Source organism: Schistocerca serialis, chromosome 8 (assembly GCF_023864345.2).
Source record: "Schistocerca serialis cubense isolate TAMUIC-IGC-003099 chromosome 8, iqSchSeri2.2, whole genome shotgun sequence".
Classification (NCBI taxonomy): Eukaryota; Metazoa; Arthropoda; class Insecta; order Orthoptera; family Acrididae; genus Schistocerca; species Schistocerca serialis.
The window spans coordinates 454,799,071-454,819,887 of record NC_064645.1 but is presented as its reverse complement, the minus strand read 5'-3'; the positions used below and the strand labels follow the sequence as shown (position 1 = coordinate 454,819,887).

At 45.9% G+C, this 20,817-nt stretch overlaps 1 protein-coding gene across 1 annotated transcript in view; it reads right to left on the bottom strand.

Annotated features, from left to right (window-relative positions):
* LOC126417065 (uncharacterized) overlaps positions 1-4,470 on the bottom strand; it is a 106,866-nt gene extending 102,396 nt beyond the window's left edge. The window contains exon 1 of the mRNA XM_050084958.1: positions 3,931-4,470. Coding sequence (XP_049940915.1) covers positions 3,931-4,470 — 540 coding nt within the window. The remainder of the gene's footprint in view (positions 1-3,930) is intronic.
* Between the last annotated feature and the right edge of the window lie 16,347 nt (positions 4,471-20,817).

The following is a 20,817-nucleotide window of genomic DNA, read 5'->3' as shown; positions in this document are numbered from 1 at the left end:
TCTTTACAGGAAATGCTCAATATGTCTACCATCATTCCTCAACAACAGCTGTAGTCGAGGAATAATGTTGTGAACAGCACTGTAAAGCATGTCCGGAGTTATGGTGAGGCATTGGCGTCGGATGTTGTCTTTCAGCATCCCTAGAGATATCGATCGATCACGATACACTTGCGACTTCAGGTAACCCCAAAGCCAATACTCGCACGGACTGAGGTCTGGGGACCTGGGAGGCCAAGCATGACGAAAGTGGCGGCTGAGCACACGATCATCACCAAACGACGGGCGCAAGAGATCTTTCACGCGTCTAGCAATACTTCTTTTGTTCTAATAAAACCCCATGTCATTCCAAGCATGTGTGTCAATCTTTACCTCTCTATCTACATTATTCCGTGGTTTATTAAGTTTTCAAATTTATACTGACTTTTTGATCACCCGGTATATCATTGAGGTCGCAAGCTGTTTCGGTGACAGATTGTTTCTCCTAAGAGTCGTCATGAGCAATTTCTCTAGTGTTTAGGCAGACATATGCATTTCATTTTTGCATTGTATAGCTTGTGTCATTTGTTTCCAGTTAAAAATAAAATGAACCTTACTGTGGAACTTTTCGTGTCCATTCTATAGAGTGGTCCCTAATTAGTCTAGTGCGATATTCATGATATCTATATTTGATAACAGCGACAGTAAAGTGCCGAAACTAACGAGCAGGCTGCTTCTAGAAGGAGAGCACCGGCCGACCTGGCTCGCGATGACAGCTAACCGCAACGCAGCAACGCTACTCAATCGCTGCTTGAGTACTGGTTATTTTCCGTGTTTTACTGTACCCGTTAATACATGTCGATAACACGAATTCGCAGTAATTTTGGACCGTTATAATCAATGGCACGTAAAATTCAGATATAAAAATTATTTTGTTTGTAAAGTGTAAGAAATCTTTTCCTCAGTATTGAGCGTTTATTTTGGGCTTAATCTAGGTACATAGTGTGTAAACGCTCCATGTGAGCCGCTGCTTGGCTTGTTACAAGCGTCACATGCTCAAAACATACCTGGGTGCCCTTCCGATACTCAGGAAATTTTAATCCGGAATTATATTATCATTCTTAGTGTAGTCTGCAGATGTGAATGCGGGTCGTCTGCTGACGTATGCGTGGGCTGTCGGCTGTGGGTTCTCTGAATGTGGAGATGCAGTTTAGCCAAACATTGTATCAAGTAGAGAGCGACTGCATTGGACCACAGAGTTCGCCGCGCGTTAGCAAGCCCCGGTAGGTTGGCAAATAGCCGCTGTGCGGACTCTCTGAGTCCTTCCAGTCACCGTGTGTGGACCCCCGACGGGGGGAGACGGTTAGGAATTCCCTGCTGAGACTCTGGTGAGTATAGACGCTCTGCGTGATGGGTCCTATAGTCATCTTAGTTAGGAGACATAGTCAGGTTGCATAAAATTGCTATTTTTTGTATCACTGATGACAGGCCAGCATTCTATATAACCGTACCATTAAGTAAAGTGAGTGATCAAGGAGTTATTTTCGTTGTTGTTGTTGTTGTTGTGGTCTTCAGTCCTGAGACTGGTTTGATGCAGCTCTCCATGCTACTCTATCCTGTGCAAGATTCTTCATCTCCCAGTACGTACTGCAGCCTACATCCTTCTGAATCTGCTTAGTGTATTCATCTCTTGGTCTCCCTCTACGATTTTTACCCTCAACGCTACCCTCCAATACTAAATTGGTGATCCCTTCACGCCTCAGAACATGTCCTACCAACCGATCCCTTCTTCTAGTCAAGTTGTGCCACAAACTCCTCTTCTCCCCAACCCTATTCAATATCTCCTCATTAGTTATGTGATCAACCCATCTAATCTTCAGCATTCTTCTGTAGCACCACATTTCGAAAGCTTCTATTCTCTTCTTGTCCAAACTATTTATCGTCCATGTTTCACTTCCATACATGGCTAAACTCCATACAAATACTTTCAGAAACGACTTCCTGACATTTAAATCTATACTCTATGTTAACAAATTTCTCTTCTTCAGAAACGTTTTCCTTGCCATTGACAGTCTACATTTTATATGCTTTCTACTTCGACCATCATCAGTTATCTTGCTCCCCAGTTAGCAAAACTGCTTTACTACTTTAAGAGTCTCATTTCGTAACCTAATCCCCTCAGCATCACCCGACTTAATTCGACCACATTCCATTATCCTCGTTTTGCTTTTGTTGATGTTCATCCTATATCCCCCCTTCAAGACACTGTCCATTCCGTTCAACTGCTTTTCCAAATCCTTTGCTGTCTCTGGCAGAATCACAATGTCATCGGCGAACCTTAAAGTTTTTATTTGTTCTCCGTGGATTTTAATACCTACTCCGAATTTTTCTTTTGTTTCCTTTACTGCTTGCTCAATATACAGATTGAATAACATCGGGGAGAGGTTACAACCCTCTCTCACTCCCTTCCCAACCACTGCTTCCCTTTCATGTCCCTCGACTCTTATAACTGCCATCTGGTTTCTGTAGAAATTGTAAATAGCCTTTCGCTCCCTGTATTTTGCCCCTGCCACCTCCAGAATTTGAAAGAGAGTATTCCAGTCAAGTTATTTTCATGATTTTATTAAATAAAATGTTTTAGTTATATAAAATTCTTTGTCTCACAGCAACGTCTTATTTCCGTTACCATTCCAGTTAAGTTATTCGAACTTTCAACTTAAAGTCAACCAGTAATCGTAAATTTTGTACCGATATTTTCTCAGGCAAACGGTCGTTGGCGTGTTCAACAAAAGATACAGGTGCCGTTTTCAAGTTGAGGATGCCTGCCAAGGCTTTGCGGAAAGCAAGTATCGTGCAAGTACAAAAAAGAAATTTCATATATCTAGCGAAATATCAGAGAAAATCCGTCTGGTTGTTCTCGGGAGGGACATCTGGGATGTAAACCATTCACTTCAGCTGGGTAGGCATGGAAACGGTATACATACACAGTAGACCTCGGCGAAGTGGAATAAAATTTTGCCTCGTTAAGGAAAGGAGATCCATTTTTTTTATCATTTAAATACTCCAGAGTAGCCCACTACCTGGGCTATTAAGGTGGGCCGTGTGCTACTTAAAACAAGTGACAAGGCAGGCAGTGTTAGGTCTCTTAGCCGTAATGGCTGCTTGGAAGTTATGTTAGCTTGACAACTCCTCATTCCGTTACCGTCCCTGCCACGTGGAGGCGGACCTTTTCTAATGTTTCTGTCCTGGCTGTTGCTCTGTGTGTTGGTACACTCTTTAATACACTGAGTGACGTTTATATGCAAAATAATTAATAAAAACTAAATAATTAATTAAGTATAAAATAAAACATAATAGATATAAAAATATATACACAAAGGAAAACAAAGAATAAGAGTTCTAAACTGTATGGTATCTACAGAGAACCGAGTTTTCCCTGATGCAATTTTAGAGTACAAAACTAAACATGTGCCCCAAAAATTAAACTGAGCTCGATTTCTCTATGTGAGATTATAAGTGATATTAGAATTTCACATGAAACATAATAGCAGAATGAATATTAAAATATCTTGCATAGACAATCTTAGATACAGGAAGTTTTCAGGTAGCTATGTTTAAACATAATACGATTCCTCTATTCAAAATTTAAAAATTAAATTTAAGTATGAGATAACATACCAATCCTCAATTGTTAGAGATAAGTAGTTATCAAAGTTAATATAATTAATAAAAAGAATATAATTGTAGTTAGAATAAAGGAAATAAGTGTCTGATTCTCTCACATGCAATGTGGAGGCTATGTATGTGCCTGTAGATTGAACATAACTAGATTCCTCTATTTGGCATTGTAAATAAGGTTTCAAATTACATGTGAATAATAAAACAATATGAATATAAACTATTATATTGGAAAGGAAAGGAGAGTGAAAGGTTATGAAAATCGGCCGCACTCACCGCGTTGTTGATGTCCTCTATGACGCCGGGTGACACGATACCCGCCTGCGTCCAGTCCTCCTCCCACTCCTCCTCCACCTCCCCCCCGCCTCCGTCGCGCCGCTCCAGCGACACCTCGGACTTCTGCTGCGACTCTCCTTCCAGGCCATCGCCGGACACCTCGTGGTGCTCGTCACTGGGTGACGCGGGCCTGGAGGGGCGTCCCTGCTGCCTGGCTACGGGTACCGGAATGTGACTCCTCCGGGGAGGCGCCTGTCGCCCGTCCGGAGAGGCCGCGGCCGTTTCTGCAGCCGGCGGAGCGGCCCGCGCCACCTCGTCGCCGGCCAGGCTGTCGGTGTCCAGCGTGGCCGAGGCGGCCTTCCCGGAGTCTGTGTCCGTCTCTTCCACCTTGTCCGCGTTCTCCTCGCCTCCGGCAGCCCCCGCCACCGCGGTCGCCCTGGACGCTTCGCTGGCCTCGTCGTCACCCGTGCCGTAGTCCTCGTCCCTCGTGTCGGGCGCGTCCTTGACCGGCAGCTGCGCCGCCGCCGCCACCTCCGCCATCAGCCTGTCTCCGCTCTCCGACACCGTCGAGCCCGGGGCGTTGTCCGGCTCTGCGGGCTGCCTGCCTTGTGCGGCGTCGCCCTCGTCGCCGGAGAAGTCCTCCGTGTCCTCGTCGTCGGCATCGGCGTCGTCGTCTTCCTCGTCTTCGTCGCCGCCGGCAGCGGCCTGCGGGACGTCGTCGGGCCGCCAGTCGGGCTCCGGGCTGCGCGCCTTGACGCTCTCCCCGCCGAACGTCACCCGCCGCCGCCTGCTCCGCGCCGCCACCTGCCGGGTACACAAGCTAGTCACGTCCTGACAGCGTCTCGAGAGCCAGTGCAGAAGCGAGTGTGCAAGGCTGACTATAGTCGCGATGTGAGACCTTAACTTTTCTCTTCGAGCCGGCCGGTGTGGCCGTGCGCTTCTAGGCGCTACAGTCTGGAATCGCGTGACCGCTACGGTCGCAGGTTCGGATCCTGCCTCGGGCGTGGATGTGTGTGATGTCCTTAGGTTAGTTAGGTTTAAGTAGTTCTAAGTTCTAGGGGACTGATCACCACAGCAGTTAAGTCCCATAGTGCTCAGAGCCATTAGAACCATTTTCTCTCCGACTTGAATGTTCAAATAACTTACGGGTTTGCTGCCGGGTAACGTCGTCGACCACCGCTGATATTTCGACAGGAGCACACCCTGTCATTCTCAAGGCACAACTGCTAGGAGGAAGCAATGTGCAAGGGAATTTAATACCTCGGTTCACAGAGGAGAAACAAGGAAGATACCACACACAGAACGAGTAACCGCAGAGTCAACATGGAACGCCGGAAAGACATATCCTCCTATTTCCATCTATTGTATTTTTCAGGAAACATTCCTCACACACAAAGAAAGAATATGTTATGTGGACATGTGTCCGGAAACGCTTACTTTCCATGTTAGAGCTCATTTTATTACTTCTCTTCAAATCACATTAATCATGGAATGGAAACACACAGCAACAGAACGTATCAGCGTGACTTCAAACACTTTGTTACAGGAATGTTCAAAATGTTCTCCTTTAGCGAGGATACATGCATCCACCCTCCGTCGCATGGAATCCCTGATGAGCTGATGCAGCCCTGTAGAATGGCGTATTGTATCACAGCCGTCCACAATACGAGCACGAAGAGTCTCTACATTTGGTACCGGGGTTGCGTAGACAAGAGCTTCCAAATGCCCCCATAAATGAAAGTCAAGAGGGTTGAGGTCAGGAGAGCGTTGAGGCCATGGAGTTGGTCCGCCTCTACCAATCCATCGGTCACCGAATCTGTTGTTTAGAAGCGTACGAACACTTCGACTGAAATGTGCAGGAGCTCCATCGTGCATGAACCACATGTTGTGTCGTACTTGTAAAGGCACATGTTCTAGCAGCACAGGTAGAGTATCCCGTATGAAATCATGATAACATGCTCCATTGATCGTAGGTGGAAGAACATGGCGCCCAATCAAGACATCACCAACAATGCCTGCCCAAACGTTCACAGAAAATCTGTGTTGATGACGTGATTGCAAAATTGCGTGCGGATTCTCGTCAGCCCACACATGTTGGTCACGTTGGAATGAAGCCTCATCCGTAAGGAGAACATCTGCACTGAAATGAGGATTGACACATTTTTGGATGAACCATTCGCAGAAGTGTACCCGTGGAGGCCAATCAGCTGCTGATAGTGCCTGCACACGCTGTACATGGTACGGAAACAACTGGTTCTCCCGTAGCACTCTCCATGCAGTGACGTGGTAAACGTTACCTTGTACAGCAGCAACTTCTCTGACGCTGACATTAGGGTTATCGTCAATTGCACGAAGAATTGCCTCGTCCATTGCAGATGTCCTCGTCGTTCTAGGTCTTCCACAGTCGAGAGTCATAGGCTGGAACGTTCCGTGCTCCCTAAGACGCCGATCAATTGCTTCAAATGTCTTCCTGTCCAGACACCTTCGTTCTGGAAATCTGTCTCGATACAGACGTACCGCGCCACGGCTATTGCCCCGTGCTAATCCATACATCAAATGGGCATCTGCCAGCTCCGCATTTGTAAACATTGCACTGACTGCAAAACCACGTACGTGATGAACACTAACCTGTTGATGCTACGCACCGATGCGTTTGATGCTAGTACTGTCGAGCAATGAGTCGCATGTTAACACAAGCACTGAAGTCAACATTATCTTCCTTCAATTGGCCCAACTGGCGGTGAATCGAGGAAGTACAGTGCATACTGACGAAACTAAAATGAGCTCTAACACGGAAATTAAGCGTTTCCAGACACTTGTCCACATAACATACCTTTTTGTAACACCCTGGATATACACTCCTGGAAATTGAAATAAGAACACCGTGAATTCATTGTCCCAGGAAGGGGAAACTTTATTGACACATTCCTGGGGTCAGATACATCACATGATCACACTGACAGAACCACAGGCACATAGACACAGGCAACAGAGCATGCACAATGTCGGCACTAGTATAGTGTATACCCACCTTTCGCAGCAATGCAGGCTGCTATTCTCCCATGGAGACGATCGTAGAGATGCTGGATGTAGTCCTGTGGAACGGCTTGCCATGCCATTTCCACCTGGCGCCTCAGTTGGACCAGCGTTCGTGCTGGACGTGCAGACCGCGTGAGACGACGCTTCATCAAGTCCCAAACATGCTCAATGGGGGACAGATCCGGAGATCTTGCTGGCCAGGGTAGTTGACTTACACCTTCTAGAGCACGTTGGGTGGCACGGGATACATGCGGACGTGCATTGTCCTGTTGGAACAGCAAGTTCCCTTGCCGGTCTAGGAATGGTAGAACGATGGGTTCGATGACGGTTTGGATGTACCGTGCACTATTCAGTGTCCCCTCGACGATCACCAGTGGTGTACGGCCAGTGTAGGAGATCGCTCCCCACACCATGATGCCGGGTGTTGGCCCTGTGTGCCTCTGTCGTATGCAGTCCTGATTGTGGCGCTCACCTGCACGGCGCCAAACACGCATACGACCATCATTGGCACCAAGGCAGAAGCGACTCTCATCGCTGAAGACGACACGTCTCCATTCGTCCCTCCATTCACGCCTGTCGCGACACCACTGGAGGCGGGCTGCACGATGTTGGAGCGTGAGCGGAACACGGCCTAACGGTGTGCGGGACCATAGCCCAGCTTCATGGAGACGGTTGCGAATGGTCCTCGCCGATACCCCAGGAGCAACAGTGTCCCTAATTTGCTGGGAAGTGGCGGTGCGGTCCCCTACGGCACTGCGTAGGATCCTACGGTCTTGGCGTGCATCCGTGCGTCGCTGCGGTCCGGTCCCAGGTCGACGGGCACGTGCACCTTCCGCCGACCACTGGCGACAACATCGATGTACTGTGGAGACCTCACGCCCCACGTGTTGAGCAATTCGGCGGTACGTCCACCCGGCCTCCCGCATGCCCACTATACGCCCTCGCTCGAAGTCCGTCAACTGCACATACGGTTCACGTCCACGCTGTCGCGGCATGCTACCAGTGTTAAAGACTGCGATGGAGCTCCGTATGCCACGGCAAACTGGCTGACACTGACGGCGGCGGTGCACAAATGCTGCGCAGCTAGCGCCATTCGACGGCCAACACCGCGGTTCCTGGTGTGTCCGTTGTGCCGTGCGTGTGATCATTGCTTGTACAGCCCTCTCGCAGTGTCCGGAGCAAGAATGGTGGGTCTGACACACCGGTATCAATGTGTTCTTTTTTCCATTTCCAGGAGTGTATATATATATATATATATATATATATATATATATATATATGTGTGTGTGTGTGTGTGTGTGTGGGTGGGTGGGTGTGTCGATGTAGACTTGGTGTGCTTTGTAAATATTATTTGTATTTTGACTGAGTCTGGCCTAGGGAAAACTATGCTATCGAACTATTACATCGATAGGTCGTGTGGAGAACCACAGTGTTTAGGATCTTTGGCAGTGTGAACTCTGGCGCATGGAGCGCGGGCAGAGGAGAGTCTGGCTGGAGTAGGGCGGTGGAGCAGGTGTATTGTATGACGCTCCCGCGAGTTGCCGCGCTTTCGGGATTTGGCAGCTTGTAATTGCGCTCGACTTGCTATGATAGGTTCTGACACGGTGTCGCGGACGGGAAGCATTAGCTGGCGCACATCGAGAGCCCGTTTCGCCTGGTGACCGTGTCGAGAAGAAGGCGCGCCAACATCCAGCTTCTTCAACAGCCACGGCCGACAATGAATGACTGTCCACCTCCCCGATCGACGACTGCAAACCTTCAATCAACCAACAAGGAAGACTAGAAGCACGTAAAGTTTTAGGACTGTATGGCAGACCTCAGCTTTTCAAACTGTTGCATCACAAAAATACAGCAACTTAGCATGAGCCTTTGTTGCTCATTGTCCCAATTGCATTAACCAGCAGGGTCCCTTCCTTCTCTGGAATGAACCCGAGTGTCGTTGAAATTCATACACCAGCATTAAAGTAATATCATTCCATTTCGCTGCTTTAATTTCAAAGTTCAGTTAAAGTATACATAGCTGGCTACAATATTTAGATTACACAAGCAGAAATTAAGAGTGCGAGTTTTGTTACCATCTTTTAGCTTACCTGTGACTGCAGCTCAGCTTGGTACGCACTAAATTTTACTATTGTTAATTGTTCAGAATCATTTAATTCAAGTTCAAAGTTAAATCTCTTATTTCTAAATTGCGTAGATTCAAGTAGCTTTTGAAATAATTGTTGAGGTAGCCCAAGACTAACCTTATTTTACAGAATTTCGTAGTGCTTCAGAAACAAAGTTCACTATTAATTTCAGTCACTAAATTAACTTTCAGTTTTCCAGTTTTATTAATTCTTTTGCTAAATTAAGTCAGAGTGTAGCGAAATTTATTACTTCTGACAAACATTCAGTTTTCACAAAACACATGTCAACCTTCAGTTGCCATGCTTTTAGTGCTAATTATATGTGCATTAATCTTTCATTTTCAGTTATTATTGTAGTTGTCCATAGGACTGGCGACCGTAATTTTCCCCAAATCTCAAATATCTAATTAATGCCAATTAATTGTTAACGTAACGACCGCACATTTACTTTCTTTATTAATTTTACCCTTTTCTCAAAATTAATTTCCATCAATTTCATTTGCATTTTTCTTTTCATTTAGATGTAACCCTTTCCTCCTCTTTACCGACAAATTAACTTCGGTGACGATTGCTTTTCCTAGATTTCCATTAGGTGCACGTGGTTTAATTTTTCATTGTCATTAAGGTCGATAAGTGAGGGGGAGGTTACAAACACACAACCAAAGATAACGAACATCAGAAATATCGATAATGACTATGAATCAACAGGTGAGGTAGCACTGTCCCTCTGTTTTTTGATGAGAGGCAGAGCCGGATTACAAGCAGCATTTAAACAAAATCCACCATCTATGTTTATAAGGTTGTTTGATAGTTTGATTTCAACACCTTCCTTAATAACACTATCCCAATAGCTGGAGGTAGAAGCCAGATTCTCCGTGTTGTTGTATTCCATAGGATGACCAGTGTCAAGGCAATGTTCTGCGATAGCGGATTTTCTCTGCTGTTGTAAGCGTGTGTGACGCTTATGTTCAATACACCGGTGTTCCACAGTCCTGACTGTCTGACCAATATATGACATGCCACAACTGCAAGGAATACGACGGACACCAGCCTTAAGCAAACCAAGATCATCTTTTACGGACGGCAACAGGGCCTTAATCTTAGAAGGTGGTCAAAAAACACATTTCACATCATATTTCCGGAAAATATGGCCAATCCAGTTGGAAATGCTTCCTGCGTAACGCAAAAAGGACGTAGACTTAGGTGCCACTTCGTTGCTATCGTCACTCACCCGTTGCACAGAAGGCTGATAGCGCTACACACGTTTGATCAGCCTCTCACTATAACCATTCTGACGACAGGTGACTTCGAGATATGATAGCTCAGCTGCCAAACTTTTAGGGACTGAGATAACGTGGTTCCTGTGAATCAAGGTACGAAGTACTCCTTCACGCTGAGCTGGATGGTGACAACCTTCAGCTCGCAGATACAAGTCAGTGTGTGTAGGCTTTCTAGAAACAGAACGTCCCAACGTATCATCAGTCTTCCTTCTGACCAGCATATCAAGGAAGGGAAGGCATCCATTCTTTTCCACCTCCATAGTGAACTGAATATTCGGGTGGCCTGAATTCAGGTGTTCCAAAAACCGGTTTAAATTCTCACTACCATGAGGCCAAACAATAAACGTATCGTCTACATATCTGAAAAAACACGCAGGTTTCAAGGTCGCTAACTCCAATGCACGTTTCTCAAAGTCATCCACAAACAAATTGGCCACAATAGGTGACAACGGGCTTCCCATTGCAACTCCATCAGTCTGTTCGTAGTGCTGACCATTGAATAAAAAGTAAGTGGAAGTCAGCATATGTCGAAACAAATTTGTTAACTCGACACCAAACTTAACCTCAATTAGCTGCAACGAATCAGAGAGAGGAACGCGAGTGAAAAGAGAAACCACATCAAAACTGACTAAAATATCAGAGTCATTCATTGGAATCCGGCTCTGTCTCTCAGCAAAAAACAGAGGGACAGAATTAGTGCTACCTCACCTGTTGATTAATAGCCACTATCGATGTTTCTCCCCCCCCCCCTTCCCCCCATGAACCATGGGCCTTGCCGTTGGGGGGAGGCTTGCGTGCTCAACGATACAGATAGCCGTACCGTAGGTGCAACCACAATGGAGGGGTATCTGTTGAGAGGCAAGACAAACATGTGGTCCCTAAAGAGGGACAGCAGCCTTTTCAGTAGTTGCAGGTGCAACAGTCTGGATAATTGACTGACCTGGCCTTTTAACACTAACCAAAACGGCCTTGCTGTGCTGGTACTGCGAGCAGCTGAAAGCAAGGGGAAACTACAGCCGTAATTTTTCCCGAGGGCATGCAGCTTTACTGTATCATTAAATGATGATGGCGTCCTCTTGGGTAAAATATTCCGGAGGTAAAAAAGTCCCCCATTCGGATCTCCGGGCAGGGACTACTCAAGAGGACGTCGTTATCAGGAGAAAGAAAACTAGCGTTCTACGGATCGGAGCGTTGAATGTCAGATCCCTTAATCGGGCAGGTAGGTTAGAAAATTTAAATGGAAAGTGGATAGGTTAAAGTTAGATATTGCGGGAATTAGTGAAGTTCGGTGGCAGGGGGAACAAGACTTTTGGTCAGGTGAATACAGGGTTATAAATACAAAATCAAATAGGGGTAATGCAGGAGTAGGTTTAATAATGAGTAAAAAAATAGGAGTGCGAGTAAGCTACTACAGACAGCATAGTGAACGCATTATTGTGGCCAAGATAGACACGAAGCCCACGCCTACTACAGTAGTACAAGTTTGTATGCCAACTAGCTCTGCAGATGATGAAGAAATTGATGAAATGTATGATGAGATAAAAGAAATTAGTCAGGTAGTGAAGGGAGACGAAAATTTCATAGTCATGGGTGACTGGAATTCGACAGTGGGAAAAGGAAGAGAAGGAAACGTAGTAGGCGAATATGGATTGGGGCTAAGAAATGCAAGAGGAAGTCGCCTGGTAGAATTTTCCACAGAGCATAACTTAATCATAGCTAACACTTGGTTCAAGAATCATGAAAGAAGGTTGTATACATGGAAGAACCCTGGAGATACTAGAAGGTTTCAGATAGATTATATAATGGTAAGACAGATATTTAGGAACCAGATTTTAAACTGTAAGACATTTCCAGGGGCAGATGTGGACTCTGAACACAATCTGTTTCTTATGGACTGTAGATTAAAACTGAATAAACTGCAAAAAGGTGGGAATTTAAGGAGATGGGACCTGGATAAACTGAAAGAACCAGAGGGTGTACAGAGTTTCAGGGAGAGCATGAGGGAACAATTGACCGAAATGGAGGAAAGAAATACAGGTGAAGAAGAGTGGGTAGCTTTGAGGAATGAAATAGTGAAGGCAGCAGAGGATCAAGTAGGTAAAAAGACGCGGGCTAGTCGTAATCCATGGGTAACAGAACAGATACTGAATTTAACTGATGAAAGGAGAAAATACAAAAATGCAGTCAGTGAAGCAGGCAAAAAGGAATACAAACGTCTCAAAAATGAGATCGACAGGAAGTGAAAATGGCTAAGCAGGGATGGCTAGAGGACAAATGTAAGGATGTAGAGGCTTATCTTACGAGGGGTAAGATAGATACTGCCTACAGGAAAATTAAAGACCTTTGGAGAAAAGAGAACCACTTGCATGAATATCAAGAGCTCAGATGGAAACCCAGTTCTAAACAAAGAAGGGAAAGCAGAAAGGTGGAAGGAGTATATAGAGGATCTATACAGGGGCGGTGTTCTTGAGGCCAACATTATGGACATGGAAGAGGAGGTAGATGAAGATGAAGTGGGAGATATGATACTGCGTGAAGAGTTTGACAGAGCACTGAAAGACCTAAGTCGAAACAAGGCACCGGGAGTAGACAACATTCCATTAGAACTACTGACAGCCTTGGGAGAGCCAGTCATGACAAAACTCTACCACCTGGTGAGCAAGATGTATGAGACAGGCGAAATACCCTCAGACTTCAAGAAGAATATAATAATTCCAATCCCAAAGAAAGCAGGTGTTGACAGATGTGAAAATTACCGAACTATCAGTTTAATAAATCACAGCTGCAAAATACTAACGCGAATTCTTTACAGATGAATGGAAAAACTGGTAGAAGTCGACCTCGGGGAAGATCAGTTTGGACTCTGTAGAAAAGTTGTAACACGTGAGGCAATACTGACTCTACGACTTATCTTAGAAGAAAGATTTAAGAAAGGCAAACCTACGTTTCTAGCATTTGTAGACTTAAAGAAAGCATTTGAAAATGTTGACTGGAATACTCTCTTTCAAATTCTGAAGGTGACAGGGGTAAAATACGGGGAGCGAAAGGCTACTTACAATTTGTACAGAAAGTAGATGGCAGTTATATGAGTCGAGGGACATGAAAGGGAAGCAGTGGTAGGGAAGGGAGTGGGACAGGGTTATAGCCTCTCCACGAAGCTATTCAATCTGAATATTTAGCAAGCAGTAAAGGAAACAAGAAAAGTTTGGAATAGGTATTAAAATCCATGGAGAAGAAATAAAAACTTTAAGGTTCGCCGATGACATTGAAATTCTGTCAGATACAGCAAAGAGCTTGGAAGAGCAGTTGAACTGAATGGACAGTGTCTTGAAAGGTGGATATAAGATGAACATCAACAAAATCAAAACGAGGATAATGGAATGTAGTCGAATTAAGTCGGGTGATGCTGAGGGAATTAGATTAGGTAATGAGACACTTAAAGTAGTAAAGGAGTTTTGCTGTTTAGGGAGCAAAATAACTGATGATAGTCGAAGTAGAGAGGATATAAAATGTAGACTGCCAATGGCAAGGAAAGCGTTTCCGAAGAAGAGAAATTTGTTAACTTCGAGTGTAGATTTAAGCGTCAGGAAGTCGTTTCTGAAAGTATTAGTATGGAGTGTAGCCATGTATGGAAGTGAAACATGGACGATAAATAGTTTAGACAAGAAGAGAATAGAAGCTTTCGAAATGTGGTGCTACAGAAGAATGCTGAATATTTGATGGGTAGATCGCATAACTAATGAGGAGGTATTAAATAGAATTGGGGAGAAGAGGAGTTTGTGGCACAACTTAACCAGAAGAAGGGATCGATTGGTAGGACATATTCTGAGGCATCAAGGGATCACCACTTTAGTACTGGAGGGCTGCGTGGAGGGTAAAAATCGTAGAGGGAGACCAAGAGATGAGTACACTAAGCAGATTCAGAAGGATGTAGGCTGCAGTAGGTACAGGGAGATGAAGAAGCTTGCACAGGATAGCGTAGCATGGAGAGCTGCATCAAACCAGTCTCAGGACTGAAGACCACAACAACAACAACATCGATATTCCTGATGTCGGTTATCTTTGGTTGTGTGTTGACTCTACGGTTGCTTGTTCTGTGTGTTGTATCTTCCTTGTTTCTCCTCTGTGAACAGAGGTATTAAATTCCCTTGCACATTGCTTCCTCCTTGCAGTTGTGCCTTGAGAATGGCAGGGTGTGCTCCTGTCGAAATATCGGCGGGGGTCGACGACGTTACCCGGCAGCAAACCCGTAAATTATTTGAATATAGTCGGCATGTTTGTCGCACGTCCGGCGGAGGGCACATGCAACAGATGTGAAGCGTAAATCGAAACTTGGACTCAAAACTTCTCCTTAAAAAGTACTCCATCTTATATGTGTATACCTATAAAAGATACGCAGCTGTAAAACGGAAGGTGCTTTTGAAAATAAAACCTCTGCAGTCCTACACAAAAATTAAAATCCGCTCCGAATATCTATCACTCATATAGAAGATACAGTCTTATGAAATCTGATGACTCATTTGGCAACACCCTTCCTTCTAGAATGAGATTTTCACTCTGCAGCAGAGTTGGAGCTGATATGAACCTTCATGAGGGATTAAAACTGTGTGCCGGGCCGAGACTCGAACTCGGGACCTTTGCCTTTCGCGGGCAAGTCCTCTACCAACTGAGCTACCGAAGCACGACTGACGCCCGGTACTCACAGCTTTACTTCTGCCAGTACCTCGTCTCCTACCTTCTAAACTTTACAGAAGTTCTTCTGCGAACCTTGCAGAACTAGCACTCCTGAAAGAAAGGATATTGCGGAGACATGGCTTAGCCACAGCCTGGGGGATGTTTCCAGAATGAGATTTTCACTCTGCAGCGGAGTGTGCGCTGATATGCCATGTCTCCGCAATATCCTTTCTTTCAGGAGTGCTAGTTCTGCAAGGTTCGCAGAAGAGCTTCTGTAAAGTTTGGAAGGTAGGAGACGAGGTACTGGCAGAAGTAAAGCTGTGTGTACCGGGCGTGAGACGTGCTTCGGTAGCTCAGTTGGTAGAGCACTTGCCCGCGAAAGGCAAAGGTCCCGAGTTCGAGTCTCGGTCGGGCACACAGTTTTAATCTGCCAGGAAGTTTCACGCAATGGTGGTGTCTGTAAGTCTGGTGTGGCGCGCAGTACGACGGCAGAACTACCCAGCCTCCAACAGCCCAAGGGTGCACCCTCTCTGGAACTCGTCCAGCTGGGCAACGCACTGTCTGACGCGTCGCCTCAGCACGCCGCACTTACAGGTGGCACTCTGTTCACGCCACCTGCTGCCATACGGGCCAGTGCGGCCGCCTGGTACCCTCTTATACGAAGCGACGGACACAGCGCCGACGCTAGCTCACGCTCCCCGAGTGCAAGACTGAGCGTGCAAGAGTCATCATTGGCGTAGCTGACGGCGTGCATCGTGCCCACCTAGTTTGCAGAGGACCAGACGCGTCCTTCTGGCAGCCAATGCGTGGTGGTGTAGGTGAAATGGAAACGAACAAGGTGACACGGGACACTTGCAGCCTGTCATGCAAGGAGACAGATTAAAATTGACCTACGGAAGCCACCTGAGCCAAAGTGCTATCGCGCTGCGCAAAATTTTGGTTCAGTCGTCGCTGACTACTAAAAATCCCGTGTTCTTGCAGTTACAAAATGTAAAATTGATGTTCGTGTGTAATTTTGTCTCATAATATTGTGAATCATGACAGCATATCCTTCTTAGTAGGAAACTAATGCGCTTGTAAGGGATAAGCTTAGTTCGAATTCTAAACGTAATTAGTTTTTGCGTAACATTTAAAAGAAGCATTTATTTTCTCTCGTTCCCCTCATGTGAATTATTAACGTGGACTAAATAGCCCAGTAGGCCTGTGGCATGAGAGAGCGGGTGGATACTGAAAATCTTCGCGCGGTGGTCACGCACGGTGGGCCGAGATCCTGTATCAAATCGTTCGCCTCGACTTCTGGTACACCACTGTGCGAAACTGCAAACAGTTTACTTCGGTTACACTGTCTATTTATGCTGATGGGAATGTGTTGCACCACAAACACCTTGACCGAATATTACCAAACTGTTGCTCTAGTATTCCCACGCCTGTTGGGTATGTTGACTAAAATTTCATCTTTATGTGAACTTCTTTTTCATTGCAGGTAAACGGTATTGCTGCAGATGAAGAATGTTACCAATGTAGGATAGCCGTGGCATGCATCTGAAGTTACTACAACTTGTCAGATGTGGGTCACAACACATCACTCCCAGAGGACGTGCACATGCAGCTAATCGCCATCTTTAGGACTCTGAGAAAGGCAGCTCATTGGCATTACGAACATGGTTGCATCGCTAATGTCGAACAGGACGCTGAGATTCAGAAGATGGACATTTTGTGAGTAAAATTAAACATCAATTATTGCTTGTTTAGTATATCTCGTCTGAAATACTTTTCAGGCAAAATTAACGACAGTGTCGTTCTTTTACTGCTAGGCGATAAACTGAAGCAGATAGAACTACAAAAGACATCCATGAACGCATTGAGAAAATGGGATTCCACACACATCCCGCGGGGCTCAGTTCGAACCGGGACTCGTCACAGGACAATTCTACTCCAGTCAATGCAGGTGGAAGACGTATCTGCAGAGGTTCAGGACAACGTTGGGATTCCAAATTGACTGTCTTGCGCCATACTGTCCGACAGTCAGGACTGATGGTATGTGGTGCCATTTCTTTTCAAAAGCAGGACCTCTTTGCAGAATCAGAATTTCGCTCTTCAGCGCAGTATGTGCTGATATGAAACTCCCTGGCAGATTAAGACTGTGTGTCGGGGCGAGACTCGATCTCGGGACCTTTGCCTTGCGCGGGCAAGTGCTTTACCAACTGAGCTACCCAAGCACGACTCACGCCCCGTCCTCACAGCTTTACTTCTGCCAGGCAAAGGTCCCGAACTCGAGTCTCGGTCCGGCACACAGTTTTAATCTGGCAAGAAGTTTCAGGACCTCTTTGGTTATCATCCGCCGCTCCGTTACAGCACACCCGTACGTCGACGATATTCAATGCCACATGGGCTTACATTTCGGCAAGATAATGTCCGCTCGCATACGGGGAAAGTTTCTACTGCTTATCTTCGTTCTTACTAAACCCTACCTCAACCAGCAAGGTCGCTGGATCTCTCACAAACTGAGAACGCCTGGAGCATTCATTACGGGCGGGGCTCTCCAACCAGCTCGGGATTTTGACGATGTAGTGCGCCATTTGGACAGAGTTTAGCACGATGTCCCTCAAAAGGACATCCAGAAACACTGTCAGTGTGCCAAGCCGAATAACCGCTTGCATAAAGGCCAGAGGTGGGCCAACGCCTTATTCACTTGCTCAATTTATGACGTTCTTGAATAAATCTCCTAATTTTTCTGACTCTAATCATTTGTTTGTCTGTGCATGTACGGCACATCTACCATTTTCCGTCCCGTTCGAATATTGCTTCCTGATGCGTAGTTCTTCTCTCTTTTCTTCCTTTAGCGTGTGTTATAACTGAAGACGACATATTTATTAACCTGTGCATACAGCGTAACGCGCACCGCGTGAGTGTGCGAGACAGGGAGGTGAGTCAGAGCAGGAGCGAACCCGCCCAGCGTATTACGCACCAACCATCCTGGATGTTTCCAGAATGAGATTTTCACTCTGCAGCGGAGTGTGCGCTGATATGAAACTTCCTGACACATTAAAACTATGTGCTGGCCCGAGACTCGAACTCGGGAACTTTCCTTTTCGCGGACAAGTACTCAACCATCTGAGCTACCCAAGCACGACTCACGACCCGTCCTTACAGCTTGAATTCTGTCAGTATCTCACCTCCTACCTTCCAAACTTCACAGAAGCTCCTCTGCGAAACTAGTTCTGCAAGTTTGGAAGGTGGGAGACGAGGTACTGGCAGAATTGAAGCTGTGAGTACGGGTCGTGAGTCGTGCTTGGGTAGCTCAGATGGTAGAGCACTTGCCTGTGAAAGGCAAAGGATCCGAGTTCGAGTCTCGGTCCTGCACACAGTTTTAATCTGTCAGGAGGTTTCATCCCGAACGTTGTTTCTAGGTGGTTTCTCACGGTCGTTTAGACAAATGGGCTGATCCCCAGATTAACGCATCAGGAAATAGGATACACAAACATTTAAAACACAATGACACACAGGAGAAGGTTTACACGATTGACAGACAGGTGGCGCTCACTGCTGCCCTCGCTTATGTTGTCTTGACGCTGCTGCCGGGGCGACTGTGGCACCTCCTATTAAAAGTAAGCTGCCCGCCGCACCGCACCACTTCCATCTTGTGACCAGCTGGAAACCCGCAGCTACTATAGGCGGGGTCACACGCGTGGAGTCCCCGCTGGACATTTGTTTTGCAGCTCCAGTACCAAAGGCGGTGTCTACCCTCTGGTCATTCACTGTGCTGATGGTCGCCTGCACGGGGTCGTGGAAGCCGTTGTACCTCGATTCACGGGCAGAAGTGCTGAGTGGCTTACTTGTTATTCAGAAAGTCTCCGGTCCTGATTCAGGAAACCGTTAGTGTGTCCGGTCAAAGGCAAGATGGCGTCTTCAGATTGAGTGCAGCGGCTCCTGTCTTATTGGTTACTGCATTTAGTTTTGGGAAATGTTGTAATACGTTTTATTAACTGTTCGTAAACGTGTATGGCTGTTTATGTAAAATGGGTTTTTATCTTATAGAGACTTAATCCGTGCATGGATAATTGGAGACTGATAAATTTGTTTCATTGATTTTTTTGCTTATTGCATCCTGCATAAGTTATTGTCTTTGCTTTTTTAGCTGCTCAGGAAGTTAGGGAGTTGAATACTTTCCTTTAATGGGAGTTTTTGAAATAAAAGTGTAATGCATTTTCAAGAAAAATATCCATCTCAACTTAGCCCTTCCACTCGCTTATTTCGTAACAAAGTTAAACAAAATTTGTCAAATTCTGAAAAAGTAGACCCCGCACTAGACGAGATAAACAGTAGGGCCAAGACAAAAAATGTTCAAATGTGTGTGAAATCTTATGGGACTTAACTGCTAAGGTCATCAGTCCCTAAGCTTACCCACTACTTAACCTAAATTATCCTAAGGACAAACACACACACACCCATGCCCAAGGGAGGACTCGACCCTTCGCCGGGATACGCCGCACAGTCCATGACTACAGCGCCTGAGATCTCTCGGTTAATCCCGCGCGATGGGCCAAGACAGGACGAAGTCTTACTTACTTACTTACTTTCTAGACTATAAGCTACAATCGCGATAACCTTACACAAAATGTCAGTCAACAAGAGAGACAAAAATCAAATCCGCTCTTGTGTTTCGCCCATAAAATATATTGTAACTCCGTTGTTTTCCTACATTTTATAAATTTAATACAGCAAATGGATAAACGGATGTGACAATGTCTGGACACATCAGCCTTAATTAATGACATTCGTAATGCGTGAGCATGGTCTGTCGTCTGAGCGAAACTGGCAGTGTTTCGTTCGAGAGGTGGTGTACAGTGACTGTCCGTATTCCACTGACGTAGCACCCAGTGACGCCTTCTTCTTTCTAGGGGATGACGAGATGATTTTCCTGAACAGACTTGCACAAACAAGGTCTCCGATAAGTGATACGTTAATGGAAAATATATATCACAGCGAAGGGTGAACATGTGGAGAATGGCTTATACCGAGTTTCGTGGTCGCGGGGCGTTTCTTTTAAGCTCATAAAAGTATATCTCGTATATTTCGAAGTCAATGCTTCATCATCCGCTAGAAGAGCCAGAAAATACCACAGCCCAACGATAGTGTGGACCACCGTGCGGTTCAAATGGTTCAAATGGCTCTGAGCACTTCTCAGGTCATCAGTCGCCTAGAACTTAGAACTAATTAAACCAACTAACCTAAGGACATCACACACATCCATGCCCGAGGCAGGATTCGAACCTGCGACCGCAGCGGTCGCTCGGTTCCAGACTGTAGCGCCTAGAACCGCACGGCCGCTCCGGCCGGCCCATCGTGCGGTCATTCGTTTTCTGAACAATCCGTAGTGGTGGTGAAACTACGCATCCCTAATGACGAAGATGTCAGTTAGGAATAAAAAGGCGATGTCTGTCGCGCAGGAGAGTGTCACGGCACCAGAAGGGCGACAGGAGATTCATTACGACGAGCGGCAAATCTTTGATTGTTTTAAAAAATTCTCTGATTTTGTGAACCTATCTGTTACGATGAATGAGGTGTGGAGCTATTACTTCACGCCTGAAAAATTATCAGCAAACTAAGCTGTGGATAATAGCCAATGAACATAAACGAAAACAGACCGAAAACGACTTCATTTACTTGTAAGGTTATAGCCAAAAGGCTTCTTCTAATATTTCACATTGCACACGTTAGAGCAACAGCTGCCGAATACTGTGCAACTCATCCATATAAACAACACG